The sequence below is a fragment of the Ruditapes philippinarum genome, unplaced genomic scaffold (genome assembly GCF_026571515.1).
Source record: "Ruditapes philippinarum isolate M1 unplaced genomic scaffold, ASM2657151v2 ctg9358_1_1_1_1, whole genome shotgun sequence".
NCBI classification, from domain to species: domain Eukaryota; kingdom Metazoa; phylum Mollusca; class Bivalvia; order Venerida; family Veneridae; genus Ruditapes; species Ruditapes philippinarum.
This window is the reverse complement of record NW_026853344.1, coordinates 11,467-29,120: the sequence shown is the minus strand read 5'-3', so window position 1 is coordinate 29,120 and position 17,654 is coordinate 11,467. Positions and strand designations below refer to the sequence as shown.

General features: G+C 33.5%; 3 protein-coding genes across 7 annotated transcripts; 1 reads left to right on the top strand and 2 right to left on the bottom strand.

The window, feature by feature from the left end:
* Window positions 1-1,284: 1,284 nt before the first annotated feature.
* Window positions 1,285-3,458, bottom strand: LOC132736571 (uncharacterized). Its single transcript, XM_060723722.1, has 2 exons — window positions 3,028-3,458; window positions 1,285-2,674 (listed from the first exon to the last, which is right to left on the bottom strand). Exons 1-2 carry the CDS (start codon window positions 3,434-3,436, stop codon window positions 1,419-1,421), a joined length of 1,665 nt encoding a protein of 554 aa, XP_060579705.1. The 5' UTR covers window positions 3,437-3,458; the 3' UTR covers window positions 1,285-1,418.
* Window positions 3,459-3,460: 2 nt separating this feature from the next.
* LOC132736573 (uncharacterized) lies at window positions 3,461-10,447 on the top strand. Of its 5 annotated transcripts, none has more exons than XM_060723726.1 (4): window positions 3,461-3,845; window positions 4,586-4,699; window positions 5,209-5,380; window positions 7,689-10,447. In XM_060723726.1, the coding sequence occupies exons 3-4, from the start codon at window positions 5,224-5,226 to the stop codon at window positions 8,675-8,677; spliced, it is 1,146 nt and encodes a 381-aa protein (XP_060579709.1). In that variant the 5' UTR covers window positions 3,461-3,845; window positions 4,586-4,699; window positions 5,209-5,223; the 3' UTR covers window positions 8,678-10,447. The 5 variants fall into 5 exon arrangements, with proteins under 5 accessions (XP_060579709.1, XP_060579707.1, XP_060579706.1 ...); XM_060723724.1 differs by having other exon boundaries at window positions 3,462-3,845; window positions 5,223-5,380; XM_060723723.1 differs by lacking the exon at window positions 3,461-3,845 and having other exon boundaries at window positions 4,441-4,699; window positions 5,223-5,380.
* Window positions 10,448-13,977: 3,530 nt separating this feature from the next.
* On the bottom strand, window positions 13,978-15,144 carry LOC132736577 (uncharacterized). Its single transcript, XM_060723734.1, has one exon. The coding sequence runs from the start codon at window positions 15,142-15,144 to the stop codon at window positions 13,978-13,980; it is 1,167 nt and encodes a 388-aa protein (XP_060579717.1).
* Between the last annotated feature and the right edge of the window lie 2,510 nt (window positions 15,145-17,654).

The following is a 17,654-nucleotide window of genomic DNA, read 5'->3' as shown; positions in this document are numbered from 1 at the left end:
GGGAGGTGACTATAGGAATTGTCCCGCCTATCAATATGTCCGTGTGTCCGGTCCATAACAATATAACTGTCCAATGATCACCATTACGAGACAACGTGAAGAGCCCGGCAATTAGGTTGCTACCCACATAGCCAAGTACACTATTAATGGCCAAATATATATAAAAATAAAACATTGCATCTCCATTTCGAAGAAAAAAATTAAAAATTACCTATACACTTTTAATCATCATTATTGAACGATGTACAGAGCGCAAATAATCAGGTCGCTATCCCAAGGTCAAGGCCATCCTTTACAGAAAAATATAAAAATCCACTTTTTGTGTACGATTTATTTGATTTCTTATAAAATAAGAAGCAGAACAGATAATGTTATAAATAAAAGAGTTCGCAAAGGTATCATTTATTTGTCCGAAAAACGAAAAATGACAAGGTTGAAAAGCGAGTTAACTCTTGATAAATTAATTCTATAATTTCAATTGAGTTGCGTCCCATACATTAAAGATAAAATTCTTACAAATTACAAATATTTTAAAATTTCTGTCACAGTATCGCCTTTATTTCTATACTTGTATTCAAATTGGTATTTTATATCATTTAACAAATTTCTTAACAAAATAGATACTGGTTGATATGAATAATTATGCTTACAATTGTTACGATATTTCTAAATTGCCCATTTGGTTTCGAATATAACAGTATTGGTCAATTTATTGTTAATTGCGAGTTCAAAAGACCCAAAAGATGCAGTAGATTGAAAATTTGAAAAATCATTTTCCAAGATTTTAGCAGACTTAAGTTTTTGAATTACAAATGTCCAAACATTCTTTGCAAAATCACATTCCCAGAAGAGATGAAACAAAGTTTCTCTGTGAGATTTACATATACAACATTTACCCTCAGATAAATTCATAAGAGACAGCTTGTGTTCTGTATAAATAACATTGTGTAAAAATTTCACTGAAATTGTACAGCTTTGCATGAAGAAAAAGAATCATATTTTTACTCCATTGTTACTCCATATTAAATAAGCTTTCCCATTTACTTTCAGTTTTCAATTTACCAGTCTTATGATTCCATATATGAGATATTTCTTTTATTTTAATATTTTCAGGCAATATTTTTGTTTGTGTCTTGCTCGTTAAAACAATATTGTCTAAGTAAGTGTTTCATAATGATGGTCTTTTAAAGAAGTTTTATACATTTTAGAAATGCTCGATTTGAAAATATGCCATTCGGCAATCCAAATATATAGAAAATATAAAATTCTCATCTGTGCTAATTATATTTGCGCAAAAAGATTCTTAAACTGCCATAGTTCCTTTCGTGAGTGTCATTTAAGTATAACACATTTAAATTATAGTGTTAATTTCATATCGTTAGCTTGTTTTCCTTTCATGCAATGTCTTTTCTTACTAACTATATGAAATATCCTTTAACTAAAGGTAATTCTTTATCAAGTTTAAGCAGCAATTCCTTTGCTTTTTCAACTGCGTCAATACTAGAATTTGCTAAAACTACATTATCTAAACCAGCCGTCCATGTGGTGTGATAGTTAGATATTTTACGTTGTTTGTTATCAATATATACGTGGGGGATATTGAGAAGTGTTGATAAAATATGACCGTGAAGACGATCAGTGATAACTACTCGACCTCTCTGTAAAAACACCAATCCATTGGTTGTCATAAGAAACGAGTCTTCCATTGGCGAGTCCCCACGCGGGGTTTTCCACATCAACCAATCAGAAACATGCATACGATAACCTTCCGGAGCTGCCGGTGTATTGTAGTGTGGAGACTCTTTATCGGCGCGTTTTATCCAAAGTATATCGAACGTTGGATACATGAAGCGAGGAACGAAACCAATCTGGTAGGCAATATCTGGTGATAATAACGAACGTACCTTAGGGAAGAGCTTCTTGCCAAGATCGAAGGATACCTTATCTCGCCATAGAAACGTAAGCCTCTGATGAGATTCATATAATTTTTGGCAGAACTTTATGTGAGAATCTGGTCCCATTATCAAAATACTTTGTGGAAACATGACAATGTTGAACTGCATGAATCGTTTTATTTGTTTACCACGAGAAACGTCTGACAAAGGCCAACCAATGATATTTCCGCCACCATGAAAAAGAATGACAAGATCTTTACTTGTATATTTTTTACTGATGTTATGGGCTCTGTCTAGTTGATAATCTATGCAATGAATTTTACATACAAACACAATTTCGATTTTGAGTTTCCTCAAAAGCAATGTTTCTCCAACAGTAATCGCCGAGTCACCTTTGTTTTCCGAGTGAGAATAATCGAATAGCATTGCATATTTATACCCGCCCAACAGGGACTTGAAAATATTCATGTGAATTCTCTGAGCTTCGTCAATTACATCTGACCGTTTTGTAAGCAATATAGAAAGTTTATTAGTTTCTTCTGGATTGTGTGCTAGATCTAATGTTAGGAAGTCTTTGATGTTGAATGTCGCTTGCTTTGACAGAGATAAGTTATTCCACAACGATTTAAAGTTATCATTATTTACATCAACATAGTTCGTTCTACATTTCAATAACTCTAACGTCATCGTATTTCCCTCGAAAAACTGATTTACTGCCAGAAAAAATGCAATGATAGTAACCAAGGTAAAGAATAAATGTCTTTTGAAGCTCATCACAGCTGAAACAAAAAACAAAATTTGGTTCAATTCTAGATGATTCTACATAATTATATTCACATAGAAAATTCATCTTTATCTGGGACTTAATCAAATGCCTTTCTAAAGGACATAGCATATATTAGGGATAAATATACCTAGGGCAACCAAATACAAATACATGTAGTATACCGATTAAATCTGACCTGGCTCTATGCTGTTTGTTATTTAATATTTGTATTTTGATACTGAAATATCTTAAACTTTGAATGGTTAATTCTAATGTTAAAGCTAAGCAAATAACACAAAATCAGCAGGTTTAGAATTAGAAGTGTAAACAGCTTTATAATGGTATATTATAACTCATTTCACTCACTTTGAAACTTTTTGTTGATTTGATTCTGATTCAATTCTTGTACTTTAGAAAACGCATAAATTGTCAGCCCTGTTGCACATATGAAAAGTCCAATGAAATTTACGATGGACGATGTTTTTGAGCCTGTTACGTATAATAAACCAAGAACAGCAAGTCTTTTCAAAATGTTTCCAAATGCATGACCAACAACGGAAAAATGGTGAAGTACAACTATCGTAGATATGTAGCTATAAATAGCATGAAATAAAGAAGATCCTAAGAGAAGAAAGTACAATTTTGGGGATCCTGGGGGTGCTATTTCGATGTTCACAAGAACCAATGCTCCTATGGCAAAAACAACATATAGTCCTAATCCAATATGGGTTTTGTTAACTATGAAATTAGAATGTGATATGTGATTCTTTTTCATGTACACGTTTCTCAGGGATAAACATATAATTATACTTTATATAGTGGAACAGTATAAAGTGATTTATGTTTGTACAGTTTCATCTTATTTTACATCTTAGCACATTTAAGGCATTTCTGGTGTTTAAACACTTTTCGGTGTAATTCTATCTTTCGGATCATAGAAAATTTTTCACCACTAGGTGTCGCACGCAAAATTGTTATCTGAAAATTGTTTCACTCTATTTTATATTTTATTTATTGCTCGTCAACAGTTATTCTCAATAATTATTTATTTGGGGAAGCTTATTTAATCTACCACGTAGTCGCAAATAGCTTCTGGTTAAAAAGCAGTTAGTTTTCTCGGCGACACTGTCACAGCATCAACGACGAGCGTGAGTGACCTACTTAGGACAGCGTGGATAGCGTGGGTTTGTTACATAATTTGTATCGTTCCTTTTCATTAATCTCTTTGTTTGAGAATAGTTATGAATGTTTTGTTACTGGGCCACTCTTTTACAAAGCGCCTCCAGAGATGGTGTGGTACGAAATGTTTGTTGAATTTGAATTTAGATTCGGACCGCGTGCAAGTTTATTGGCATGGAGTGGGCGGAGCTTATGTCGCGTCAAAGTCTAAAGCGAAATCAATTTGGTGCGATGTTTATTTGGTAGATGAATTGGAGATAAACTGCACAGTTGTAGATATTGGAAGTAATGATTTATGCATTCCAAATTTGCAGCCAAATCAGTTGGTGGATAGCATTATCAGTTTATGTTCAAATATATTTAGTCGTGGTAGTCAAGTTGTTGTCATCTATGAAATTTTACATAGAGCTGGTGACCATGTATATAATGCCAAGGCTGACACAACAAATCAGTTATTGAAATCATATTGTGAAGACAAGCCTTCCCTAATATTTTGGACTCACAAACGGAACAACTTCAACCGTCGTTTTATTAGGGATTATGTTGCAAATGATGGGGTCCATGTTGACAACCAAAAGGGCATGCCTCGTTACTATGCCTCGTTACTATGCTTCAGTTAGAGGCTCCATTTTATTGGCTGAAAAATGTTTATCACAATAAGTTTCCTGTCTTCACATGTGTATATATTTATATATATTTGTATATGTATTTCTTTTACATGTTCTTTTCATACATTGTGTTTCAGATTACATACACTCAATTTGACAAAACAGTGAATGAGTGATAGTTGTGTGGGACATTTATTTCATGCAAAGATTTGATTTGGTATAACTAACATTAAAAGATTTGCCATAGATAAGTAAGTGATAATTCAATTTGCCTTTCATTGTTGCATTATTTATGAATTGTGTTGCCATACAATTCTCATCTATTCTGTTTAGTTTTGGACCATTATCCTAATAAGGTCCCTGTTAACAACATTTAGTGCCCTGAGTTGGCATTGTTAATTTTTTATACCGACACATCCACCAGTTGATACCCAGGATATTCGTTGTATGGTTGACCATTTGAACATGGTTTGCTCCCCGTTTATACATTCTGCTAGTCAGATATTTACACGTGCGTGTGTTTGTTTGGGGATGCACAATTATACCATACTATTTACATTATTTATTTAATTTTATCACCTGCGTGTGAATTTTTCCGGGTAACACTGGTTGGATACTTTTCTACAAGTACACTTTTACCACTGGTTTAACAATTGGTTCCAGTTGGTTATATTCACTTATTGTACATGTAGACTATTCTTATACCATATCAAAGTGGGAGTATCCCAGCATATTCCCACCTATAATTAATTCTTGTAAGACATTACATTTCAGAATGCCCAAAGTCGCACCAAACAAAGCCAAATCTGGCAAGAAGCAGAAGAAAAATGGTAGCAGCAAGTTGGCACAACTCATCGCCACTGCCATCAGCAAAGATGAGGAAGTGCTCAAGGAAATTGTGGATTTACTGCCTACCACGGATAAAGATGACGGTACGGCCAATTATGAAATTGAACCAGACCAGGATGTCCAATCCATGTCCACTAACCATGACCAAATGGACACTAGTGAGGATGGTGTTAGTTTAAGCACCATAGATTCTGGACCTGTTCCCCTTGATTTAAGTAACAACTCGGTGGATCTAGGATCTTTTAGTCTAGTCCATCCGCCTATAGACTCAAAACTAAGGCAGCAGATATGGAATCGGGAATTTGTAGATCTGGGGGTTCTTTATTTTAGAGAAAAAAACATATCAAAAACCACCACTATCCAGGAATCTGGAAATAGAACGGTCACCTCTATTCAGGAGGGGTCCAAGAAACAAATAAGCACTATACTAACTTGGTCTAGAGCCTTTCAACAATACGCCGATGTGTATTGTTGCAAGTACCCTTTGGAGAGTAGCCAACTCTTCCAATATATGTCTATTATTCAAAAAATGGCCCAATCTACTGATAACTGGTTGCTGTACGACACTAAGTTTAGGCAGCTAAGGGCAACCAACCCTCAACCATGGGGGATAATCCATGCTGAAACATTCCTTTTTTGCTCAATTGACAAGCCAGCCAATCACAAAGTCCAAAACAACAACCATTCCTTTCGGAAATACCTCCCGCCCCACATCTTTCAAAGAAAAGGTTATTGTTGGGAATTTCAAAAAAGATCCTCTTGCTCAAAAAAGTCCTGTTCTGTCAGTCACAAATGTGCAAACTGTGAAGGACAGCATGCAGCCATCTCCTGCCACCTTGATTTTAAGAAATTCAAACAACCCATCAAAACAGGTGACAACACAGCCAAGTAATAAGGGCTTTAAGGTATCAACCCCTATAAATGTATCCTCCCTACAACAATATCTTGATGGTTATTATCTCAAACAATCGGTAATTGATGGTTTTACTTACGGCTTTAGTTTAGGTACTGTCGGTTATGTCCCGGCATTGTCAGCCAACAACCACCGCTCTGTTAGCACTCACCTTGATTTTGTTCGCACAAAGCTATCCTCTGAGATTTTGAAGCAAAAAATTAAAGGGCCTTTCAAGACTAAACCATTCCATGACTTAGTTTGCTCCCCTTTAGGTGTCGTCCCTAAGAAAGACCCTAACTCCTTTCGACTCATACATGATCTATCTTACCCCTCATGGGGATCCTCAGTTAACTCATTTATTCCAAGATTATTTAGAGGTTTGTTTAGAACTATTTGATGATGTAGCTAAATTAGTCCTATCTTCGGGTTACAATTGTGAAATTGCTAAGGCTGATATTGAAGATGCATACAGAGTTATCCCTATGTCTCCTTTAGATTTCAGGAAATTGGGGTTTTCATTTGACAATAAATTTTATTTTGATACAGCACTACCTATGGGAGCTTCTTCCTCGGTAGCTATATTTGAAAAATTTTCATGTTCTTTACAGTGGATTTTGAAAACAAAATGTGAAGTACAAAAAGTATCACACATTATAGACGATTTCATTTTTGTGGGTTCTGCTGATACTGGGGAATGTTTAAACTCATTGAATAAATTCATGTCACTGGCAAAAGACTTGAATTTACCAATCAAACATGCTAAAACGTCATTACCTTCGACCTGTGTAGAAGTACATGGTATTATGATTGATACCAAGTCAATGATCGCCAAACTTCCTCAGAACAAAGTTCAAGCCCTAAGATCCTTACTTAACATGTACAGGAAACAAAAGAAAGTCACTCTAAGGGAATTGCAATCATTATTAGGTCATTTAAACTTTGCTTGTAGAGTCATTAAACCGGGTCGTTGTTTCTTACGACGTCTATATGATAAAACTATGGGCATAAATAGTAAACATCACTACATCAAATTGAATAATGATTGCAGGGCTGATATTCAATTGTGGCATGAATTCATTCATGATTACAATGGTTGCACTCTTCTTACCGGGGACAGATTTATATCAAATCAAACTATGAATCTATTCACAGATTCAGCCGGTTCTAAAGGCTTCGGAATTGTTTACTCAAATGAATGGACATTTGGCTGTTTTCCACTTCAAATCCAACAGCTCCATATCAATATCTTAGAGCTCTATCCAATAGCATTAGCAGTTGTAATGTTTGGTCATTTATGGTCAGGAACGAATGTCTTGTTTATAAGTGACAACTTGTCTGTAGTCTACTGTTTAAACAAGCAAACTTCTAAAGACAAAATAATGATGAAACTGATCAGATTTATAGTTTTAAAGGCCCTCAAATACAACTTCTGTTTTAAATCAAAACATATTAGTTCATCTACTAATATAATCTGTGATAAATTATCTCGATTACAGGTCAAAGAAGCCCTTCAACTCGCTCCTCATCTAAACAAATGCCCAGCAGCCATTCCACTGTCAATGACTCCATGGCTATTGCTGAAATAAAAGGCAATTTGGTAGCGGCGTCCCTAGCAAGAACTACCAGACAAGCATATGACAGGTTTTGGGCAAAATTTGTTGAGTTCCTAACATCAAATAATTCGTACCATGACGTGCCTTTTTCTGCCACTGTCATTTCTGACTTTGTGGCTTATTTACATTTAAAGAACTATAAGCCATCTTCAATTAGCAGTCACTTATCAGCAATAACTTATTTCCACCAAGTGGCTAGGTTCCCTGACCCTTGTGATGATGTAATTGTTAAAAGAATGATCCTGGGGTGTAAAAAACTAACCCCCTCTTTTGATCAACGTTTGCCTCTGTTAAAAGTCCACATAAAGAAACTCATAGTGGCCTGTGACCATATCTTTAAAGACAATATGTATGATAGATATCTGTACAAAGCTATAATACTGGTCACTTACAATGGGTTCTTTAGAATGGGTGAACTTCTTCCAAGAAATTTAAGGAAGTGTAACAAAGTCATTCAATTCAATCATGTTCATCTGACTAAGTCCCATGTATCTTTGAAGTTACATAATTACAAGACTAAAAAAGAGGTCAAGCCAATTGATGTCACTTTACAAAGAACCAAAGTTCTTTGTCCAATTAAATCACTTCACAGGTATCTGACCATCAGGGGTGCTCGTGATGGCCCCCTCTTTATTTCATCATTAAATACTCCTATCACTATTTCAAAATTCAAAGGTGTTTTTGATCAACTACTTGACTTATGTCACCTCAGCCGTCAGTATTATCATCTCCACAGCTTTAGGATAGGGGCATGTACACAAGCTATTTTGTCAGGAATCCCCGAACAAACCATTATGCAAATGGGCAGATGGAAATCAAATGCCTTTAAAAGATACATCAGACTAGCTAATGTAAGAAATCCTGTTTCTTGATCAAAAATCCTATCTGCTGCCTTACCCATATTTAAATGCCTTTCTGTGTCATTGGGGTGTGACACAAACATGGGTGTTTCATTTATGTCTATTTGCTTCCTTTGTGTCATTGGGGTGTGACACAACCATATTATTCTTATTCTAATATTGTGCAATTACTTTTTTGTGTCATCGGGGTGTGATGCAAAATAAAATGACAGTTTCTGTTCATGTATATATATATGACTTTGTGTGTCATTGGGGTGTGACACGATCATATTAATCTTATTCTAGTATTGTGTAATTACTCTTTTTGTGTCATCGGGGTGTGATACAAACAAATAACGTTGCTTTTATTCATGTACATACGCCTTTGTGTGTCATTAGTGTGATTCAATTAAAGGGACTTGGTTTTACTCCGTATGTGCATTTTGTGTCATTGGGCAAACACAAATAAGTGACAATTGTTTTGTTAATATGTATTTGCTTATTGTGTCATTGGGGTGTGACACAATTATCTTGATGCTGGTTTTTGTAACATTTTCTAATTATTTACAACTATATACATACTCAAAATATTGCTAGTCAAAATGAAATCCATTGCAATGCTTCTTCAATTGCTCCTTATTGAGCCGAAGATCTGTACTTTTGTATTTATTTTATTGCTTTTTATATTTATGTATTGTAAATTTTTACTATCATAACTAGTCAACATAATTCTAGTCTGACAATTTGTCTCACTATTATTCCAGTAAATAAAATCACATATTTTTGTCTAACATCGCTTTAATAAGCCTCATAATAATTTATCTAGTCGAAAGTGTTTTAATAATAGACCTGCTAGTGGCAGGGTCTACCCCTGTTAACTTCTATATTGTAAGTTTTTACTTTCAAGCACTTGCTCATGTGACAAGTTTTACCCTTAAAAATAATACAGTTGTTAATACCCATTTTGTTGTAAATAGCTTTGTTATAACTGTAAATATTTTTCTTTCTCATGTTACTTATACATATATATATATATATATTAGTTACACTTTATGACTACATATATGTAACCTGATAGGAATTCCAAATTGTTCCACATTAGTGTTCTCTACTATGATTTGCTTGATCATACTCATGTAGATTTGTTATAACTTTCTCTAGAACTTGCTGTAACATATATTTGTTTTTTTTTGGTGGTTTGGGAAAGTGGTAGGCATCTATACAATTTAAATTTCTTTGTCGTCTAAATTTGCGCCTGTCAAGTCTCTTTGGTTGGACCAGTGGTGGACGAATTGCTGTCCAACTTTATGTCATGTTTTTTACTTATATAAGCTTTATATGCCTTTCTTTCTTGTTTTTTAAATAAACAGTCCAGTGCCCTCTGGGCCTGGACATTTTCATCCAATTTGGTATTTGTTCTATTTTATCTTGACATAAATAAACTGCTGAGTCTTGCCAGGTGCAAACATAAAATTATACTTTATATAGTGGAACAGTATAAAGTGATTTATGTTTGTACAGTTTCATCTTATTTTACATCTTAGCACATTTAAGGCATTTCTGGTGTTTAAACACTTTTCGGTGTAATTCTATCTTTCGGATCATAGAAAATTTTTCACCACTAGGTGTCGCACGCAAAATTGTTATCTGAAAATTGTTTCACTCTACCGCCACCACCCCACCACAACTCCTTGCCTAGTTTTAATATTGTTTGTTTTACTACATGTTACTTTTATATGTACAGGACGAATTGCTGTCCAACTTTATGTCATGTTTTTTACTTATATAAGCTTTATATGCCTTTCTTTCTTGTTTTTTAAATAAACAGTCCAGTGCCCTCTGGGCCTGGACATTTTCATCCAATTTGGTATTTGTTCTATTTTATCTTGACATAAATAAACTGCTGAGTCTTGCCAGGTGCAAACATAAATTAGAAATAAACGCAAGAACTGTTCCTTTGGATACATTTAACTCCCACGTGTTATTTTCTTGAGCAAATAATATTGAACCACAAACAACAGCTGGAATACTGATGTACTGTAGATATGACAATTCATTATTAAGAATAAATTTTTGTAATAAAGCACTGGTGACAGGTTCCATGAGTTTAATTGCAAATGTTGAAGCAACATATGTTACAGCCATGCTCCAGTTTGTAGCTAAAGTCGCGCATGCGTGAGCAGTGAAAATGACAAGTTTGTTAACCATAATCCCTTTATCATTGTTATCCGTAAACGATGCCACTTGCATGTAGAAGAACACTTGTAGAACAGTTAAAACAATTATGTTATTTCCATTTCCAGAAATGAATGATGTCGATTCCTTTATAAATAGTTTTGCACAGAAATGACATGCAAACGATGTTAGTGTCCAGCCAATGAAAACAAACAGCATCATTTAAAAAAGCTTGCCTCGTCAAGTTATGAAATGAAAAAGGTAAACTTTGAATTAAAAATATAATCATTGTTGGTTGAGCATACGTTAAACCAAAGTGAAATCACGTGACGCCCATATTGATTTTATAAACGAGCTTCAGATACAAAGTTTACATACCTGTTAAAAATGATTGGTTGGATCTGATAAAGAATAATAGTAATTGTAAAATATCTGTATGAAAAAAAAATTTTTTACAGTTTAAATTTCACGATATTAAGTTATACCCAATTAATAATTAAGATACCACATTTTGTAACTATAATTTTAGAATTTTGCCATTAGCGTCCAAATTGTCCGAAAGAAAGAAAACGAATTAATGCATGAGAATGTATGATAGCTTTCACGCTCTTCGTAAGCCCATGTGAATATCAAGAAGTCCGTGAGTATACCCCGTTGCATGAGAAAATGTCACAAACATATTCCGTCATTGAATGCTCCTTTTATAAAATCCTCATGTACAAAATGTCCCGCTAACTACTTATAAATACCGCCTTTCTGGCATACACAAATTTAACTAAATATATAAACAAAACAAAAAACAATTTAACAAAAAAAAAAAAGAATATCGCTCACTACACTAATGAAACTACGTGTAGTACATTATTTTACTGTTGATAGATTTTATATAAAAAAATATTTCACAAAATATAGCTTTATACCCTGTAATTTTGAAGAGTTTAAAAGATAAAATAGCAACTTTGAAGAACGTCCTTTTGTAAAATTGCAGTCTTGATTTGATTGAGTCTGTTTTATGGAAGTCAGTTTTTAGTGCGAGCCAATCGTCCTCGCGCCAATTTAGTGACAGGCAGAATTCAACATATCAGTGTGAAAATCATAAAATTTAGAATTTACTAATATCCACAGATGTGCTCATGAAGATATTAAGAAATATTCAAATTAAAAAAATACCATACAGAGAGACACTATGACGATGATGATTTAAGAAAAAATAATAATTTTAAATCCAAGCATTCTGAGTGTATAACATTGACAACATTAAAAATGTTATTAATTGAACATGAGCAAAGAACATCAGATATAATAATATAAATCAATAAAAAAATAACTGGCAACATATGCATGTAAATTCGTATCTCATTAAACATTCTCACATCACATAAACCATTATTTTGTAATTTTATATATTCATGTCATGTGTCATTTATGTTTTATATGTTGTATTTGTATATTTAAATAATTTTCTGATATAATTTCGGGTACATCAATGGCGATAATTTTCTGATATATCTTTTACTTTTAGAGTCTTAATAGCCCATATCAAATGCTAATTATACTTAAAAAAATGTTTATTTACATATTTTTGAATACAATATTGATATTATTCAGTGTTTACTTCGATAGTAAATTATATTGGACAAGAAATTGATATATATTTTACCATGAAATTGAAATTGAGGCTAGATGGGGTACGACATGGATTTTAAATAGATAGTTTTGGACTTAACGAGGCTAAGGGGGGCGAGATATGCATTAAAAACGAATGTTTTGCACCCTGGAAATGGAAACGAAGCTAAATTGATAAGATTGGGTCCGATAATGATTTCTTTTGGATCATCACGTTGTTTAAACGCTGGAAATTCATTTTTTATATTTAATAAGTTGTGAAATAAATTTCAGTATAGTGATCACTAATTTTTAATTACATCGATATGTTTAAGTCTTTTGAAACGATAAAAACTTCGTAAATTTTCTGCTCAATAATAAGAATTTAATATTAATTGCCAAAGAGAGACCCTCTGAATTGTTGTCCAGTGTTTTACCTGTTATTTTCAATACAGATGTGCACAAAGGATTATGAAAAAAATCGATAATTGTTTGTTGTTTTTTTTTTTTGGTGGGGAGATTTGTTTGTTTGTTTGTTGTTTTTTATGAATAAAGTTAAAACATTTACATTAAAGTGACATTATGCCCATGGTGAATGCTAATGTAAAAGCCGAAATAATTTTACATTTTGTCATAATTCGTCAATTTTTCAATAATTTAGAGAAGAAACTTTGTAAAAAGGTATTGCTGTTGGTTTTGTTTGAGGGTCGAGAGGTCGCTACTATTCACTAGGTATATGAAAAGCTTATCATAATCTTCTGTTTGCAATGTAATGAGGATCGATTATTAAGCCTCTGTCGCGTAGTGGGGAGGTCAAATAGGATTTGATCCCGCCTATCAATATGTCCGTCTATAACATTTTCGTGTCCGCTCCACAACAATATAACTGTTCATTGACAAGACGACTTGAAGAGTGCAGCAACAAGGTTGCTACCCCCAAGGCAAAGTACACTCTTATTGGTAAAATAAATATATATATAAACATTGCGTCTCCGCTTCGAAGAAAAGTTTTAAAAAATACCTAGGCACTTTTGAACATCATTATTGAACGATGTACGGAGCGCAACAAACAGGTAGCTAACCCAAGACCATGCCTTCAGATAAAATATAAAAATCAACTTTTGTGTACGATTGATTAACCTTTAGCTTGCTTAAAAAGTTTCAAAATCACTTGGAACAAATGATAGCAAATATGAGATGATGTGCAGAACTCAAAAACCAGGTTGTTTCTTTAACGTCAATGTAATACTTAAAGGTCCGTCAAAGGTTTTACTTAGACAGGGGATATGGATGACCTTTAGAATGCTTTTTTGTTTCAATCATATATTTTAGAAATATCACTAGACATTCCTGGTACATGTTTATTAATACAAAAATAAAAACATTTTTAAAATATAGAATTCTCATCTCTGCTTGTTTTATTTGTGCATATAACTTCTTAAACTGCCGAAGTTTCTTTCGTTACTGACATTTTTGTATAATACATTTTAACTATAGTGTTAAGTTCATATCGTAAGCTTGTTTTCCTCTAATGCAATGTCTTTTCTTACTTACTATATGAAATATCCTTTAACTGAAGGTAATTCTTTATCAAGTTTTATCAGCAATTCCTTTGCTTTTTCAACTGCGTCAATAGTAGAATTTGCTAAAACTACATTATCTAAGCCAGCAGTCCATGTGGTGTGATAGTTAGATATTTTACGTTGTTTGTTATCAATATATACGTGGGGGATATTGAGAAGTGTTGATAGAATATGACTGTGAAGACGATCAGTGATAACTACTCGACCTCTCTGTAAAAACATCATTCCATTGGTTGTCATAAAAAAAATGTTTTCCATTGGCGAGTCCCCACGCGGGGTTTTCCACATTAACCAATCACAAACATGCATACGATATCCTTCTGGTGCTAGAGGTGTATTGTAGTGTGGAGACTCTTTATCGGTGCGTTTTATCCAAAGTATATCGAACGTTGGATGCATGAAGCGAGGAACGAAACCGATCTGGTAGGCAATATCTGGTGAAAATAACGAACGTACCTTAGGGAAGAGCTTCTTGCCAAGCCGGAAAGATACCTTATCTCGCCATAGAAACGTAAGTCTCGGATGAGATGCATATATTTTCTGGCAAAATTCTATGAGGAAATCACCTCCCATCATCAAAATACTTTGTAGAAACATGACAATATTGAACTGCATAAATCTTGCTATGTGTTTACCTCGAGCAACGTCTGCCTCATGCCAACCAATGACATTTCCGCCACCATGAAAAAGAATGACAAGATCTTTACTTGTATATGTTTTACTGATGTTGTAAGCTCTTTCAAACTGATAATCCGCAGCAGCAAAATTTCTACATGCAAACACAATTTCGATTTTGAGTTTCCTCAAAAGCAATATTTCTCCAACACTAATCGCCGAGTCACCTTTGTTTTCTGAGGGAGAATAATCGAATAACATTGCATATTTATACCCGCCCAACAGGGACTTGAAAATATTCATGTGAATTCTCTGAGCTTCGTCAATTACATCTGACCGTTTTGTAAGCAATATAGAAAGTTTATTAGTTTCTTCTGGATTGTGTGCTAGATCTAATGTTAGGAAGTCTTTGATGTTGAATGTCGCTTGCTTTGACAGAGATAAATTATTCCACAACAATTTATAGCTATCATTATTTCCATTATCAACTTTCGTTCTACATTTCAATAACCCTAACGTCATTGTATGCCCTTCGAAGAACTGATTCATTGCCAGAATAATTACAATGATAGGAATCAAGGCAAAGAAGAAATGTCTTTTGTAGCTCATCACAGCTGAAACATAAAATAAAATTTGGTTTTATTCTTGAAAAAACCATCTTTTTCTGAGACTTTATCTTATGTCTTTCTAAATGACATAGCATATGTTAGGGATAAATTAACCTATGGCAACCAACTACAAATATATGTATTATATCAGTTAAATCTGACCTGGCTCTTTGCTTTTTGTAATTTAATATTGTATTTTGATACTGAAGTATCTAAAACTTTCAATGGACTATTCTAAAATAAAGCTAAGCTAAGTCATAACACAAAATCAGCAGGTTTAGAATTAGAAATGTGAACAGCTTTATAATGATATATTATAACTCCTTTCACTCACTTTGAAACTCTTTGTTGATTTGATGCTGATTCAATTCTTGTAATTTAGAAAACGCATAAATTGTCATGCCTGTTGCACATGAAAAGTCCAATGAAATTTACGATTAACGATGTTTTAAAGCCTGTTACGTATAATAAATCAAGAACAGCGAGTCTTTTCAAAATGTTTCCAAATGCATGACCAGCAACAGAGAAATGGTGAAGTACAACTACCGTAGATATGTAGCTATAAATAGCATGAAATAAAGAAGATCCTAAGAGAAGAAAGTATAATTTTGCGGTTCCTGTGGGTGCTATCCCGATGTTCACAAGAACCAATGCTCCTACGGCAAAAATAACAAATAGTCCTAATCCAATATGGGTTTTGTTAATTATGAACTTAGAATGTGATATGTGATTCTTTTTCATGTACACGTTTCTCAGGGATAAACATATATTAGAAATAAACGCAAAAACAGTTCCTAACTTCCATGTGTTATTTTCTTGAGCAAATAATATTGAACCACAAACAACAGCAGGAATACTGATCTACTGTCGATTTGACAATTCGATTTTTAGAAAAAAATTTGTAATAAAGCACTGGTTACAGGTTACATTAGTTTAACAGCAAATGTAGAAGCTACATATGTTACAGCCATGCTCCAGTTTGTCGCTAAAGTCGCGCATGCGTGAGCAATGAAAATGACAAGTTTGTTAACCATAACCCCCTTTATCATTGTCATCCGTAAACGATGCTACTTGCATGTAGAAGAACACTTGTAGAACAGTAAAAACAATTACATGTATGTTATTTCAACTTCCAGGAATGAATGATGTCGATTCCTTTATAAATAGTTTGGCACAGAAGTGACATGCAAACGATGTTATTGTCCAGCCAATGAAAACAAACAACATCATTTGGAAAAGGGTTATTTTTAAGTTTTATAGTTATTGTTGATTGAACATACGTAAAGCAAAATTGTACATTTCTAATATATGCTTTTTATCAAAGTGAAATAATGTGACGCCTATATTGATTTATAAACGTGTTACAATGTGAAACGATGTTGTTCAAAACTTCACTTAAAGCATACAAAGTTTACGTTTCCGCTACAAATTATTGGTTGGATTTGAAAATGAATAATTGTTAAATATCGGTTTGAAAGATATATGCATGTTTATGTCCTGAAGAGCAAATGACGCATGCACAGAATGATCGCTAAATGGTCAAATTCCAACTAAAATAGCAACATTTTATTCCGTTACCCTGCAATATCCATGTGTGTTAAATAACAGAGACATTCTATGTTAGGTAATGTTATTATTGTTTCAAGAATTAATAATAGAAATATTGTTGCTGACATCTCTTTATTTCTAAGTTTAAAAAATAAACATTAAACTTTTAGCCACATTGAAAAAGAAAATATATTTTTACAGTTTGTATTCAAAATATCAAATTATATCCTAGTGATAAGTAACCACATTTTGTAACTTTGCCATTAGCGTCTAAATTGTCCGAAAGAAAGTAAACGAATAAATGCATGAGAATATATGAAAAGTTTTAAACTCTTCGTAAGTTCATGTGAATATCATGAAATCCATGAGTATACTCCGTTGCAGGAGAAAATTGTCACAAACATACTCCGCCATTAAATGCTCCTCTTATAAAAATCTCATGTACAATGCTCCGCTAACTACTTATAAACTGCGCCTTACTGGCGTACATAAGATTAACAAGCAAATTCGTTGAATTTATATCCCCCGCCGAGTACTGGTTATTATTAACACAACAACTGAAGACATAAGGCTTTATTTATATATTAATCATGGCATAAACAGTAATATTCTTTGAACTTGATAAATATTCAGGGAAATAACAGAGCCATAACTTTGTGTTAAATAGCAAAATCTGGAAATGCCAATGAGATGTATGCATACTACATAACTAATCAAAGGCCATAAATCTGAGTTATAAGTATCTGACTGGAACAAGGCGACTATATGCACATCTCCTCTTACTATCCCATAAAGTTTCATTGAATTCCAGCCGTTGGTAGCAGAGAAGTAGCGAGGAAACAAATATTTTTCTATATGGATACTGCATAACTAATC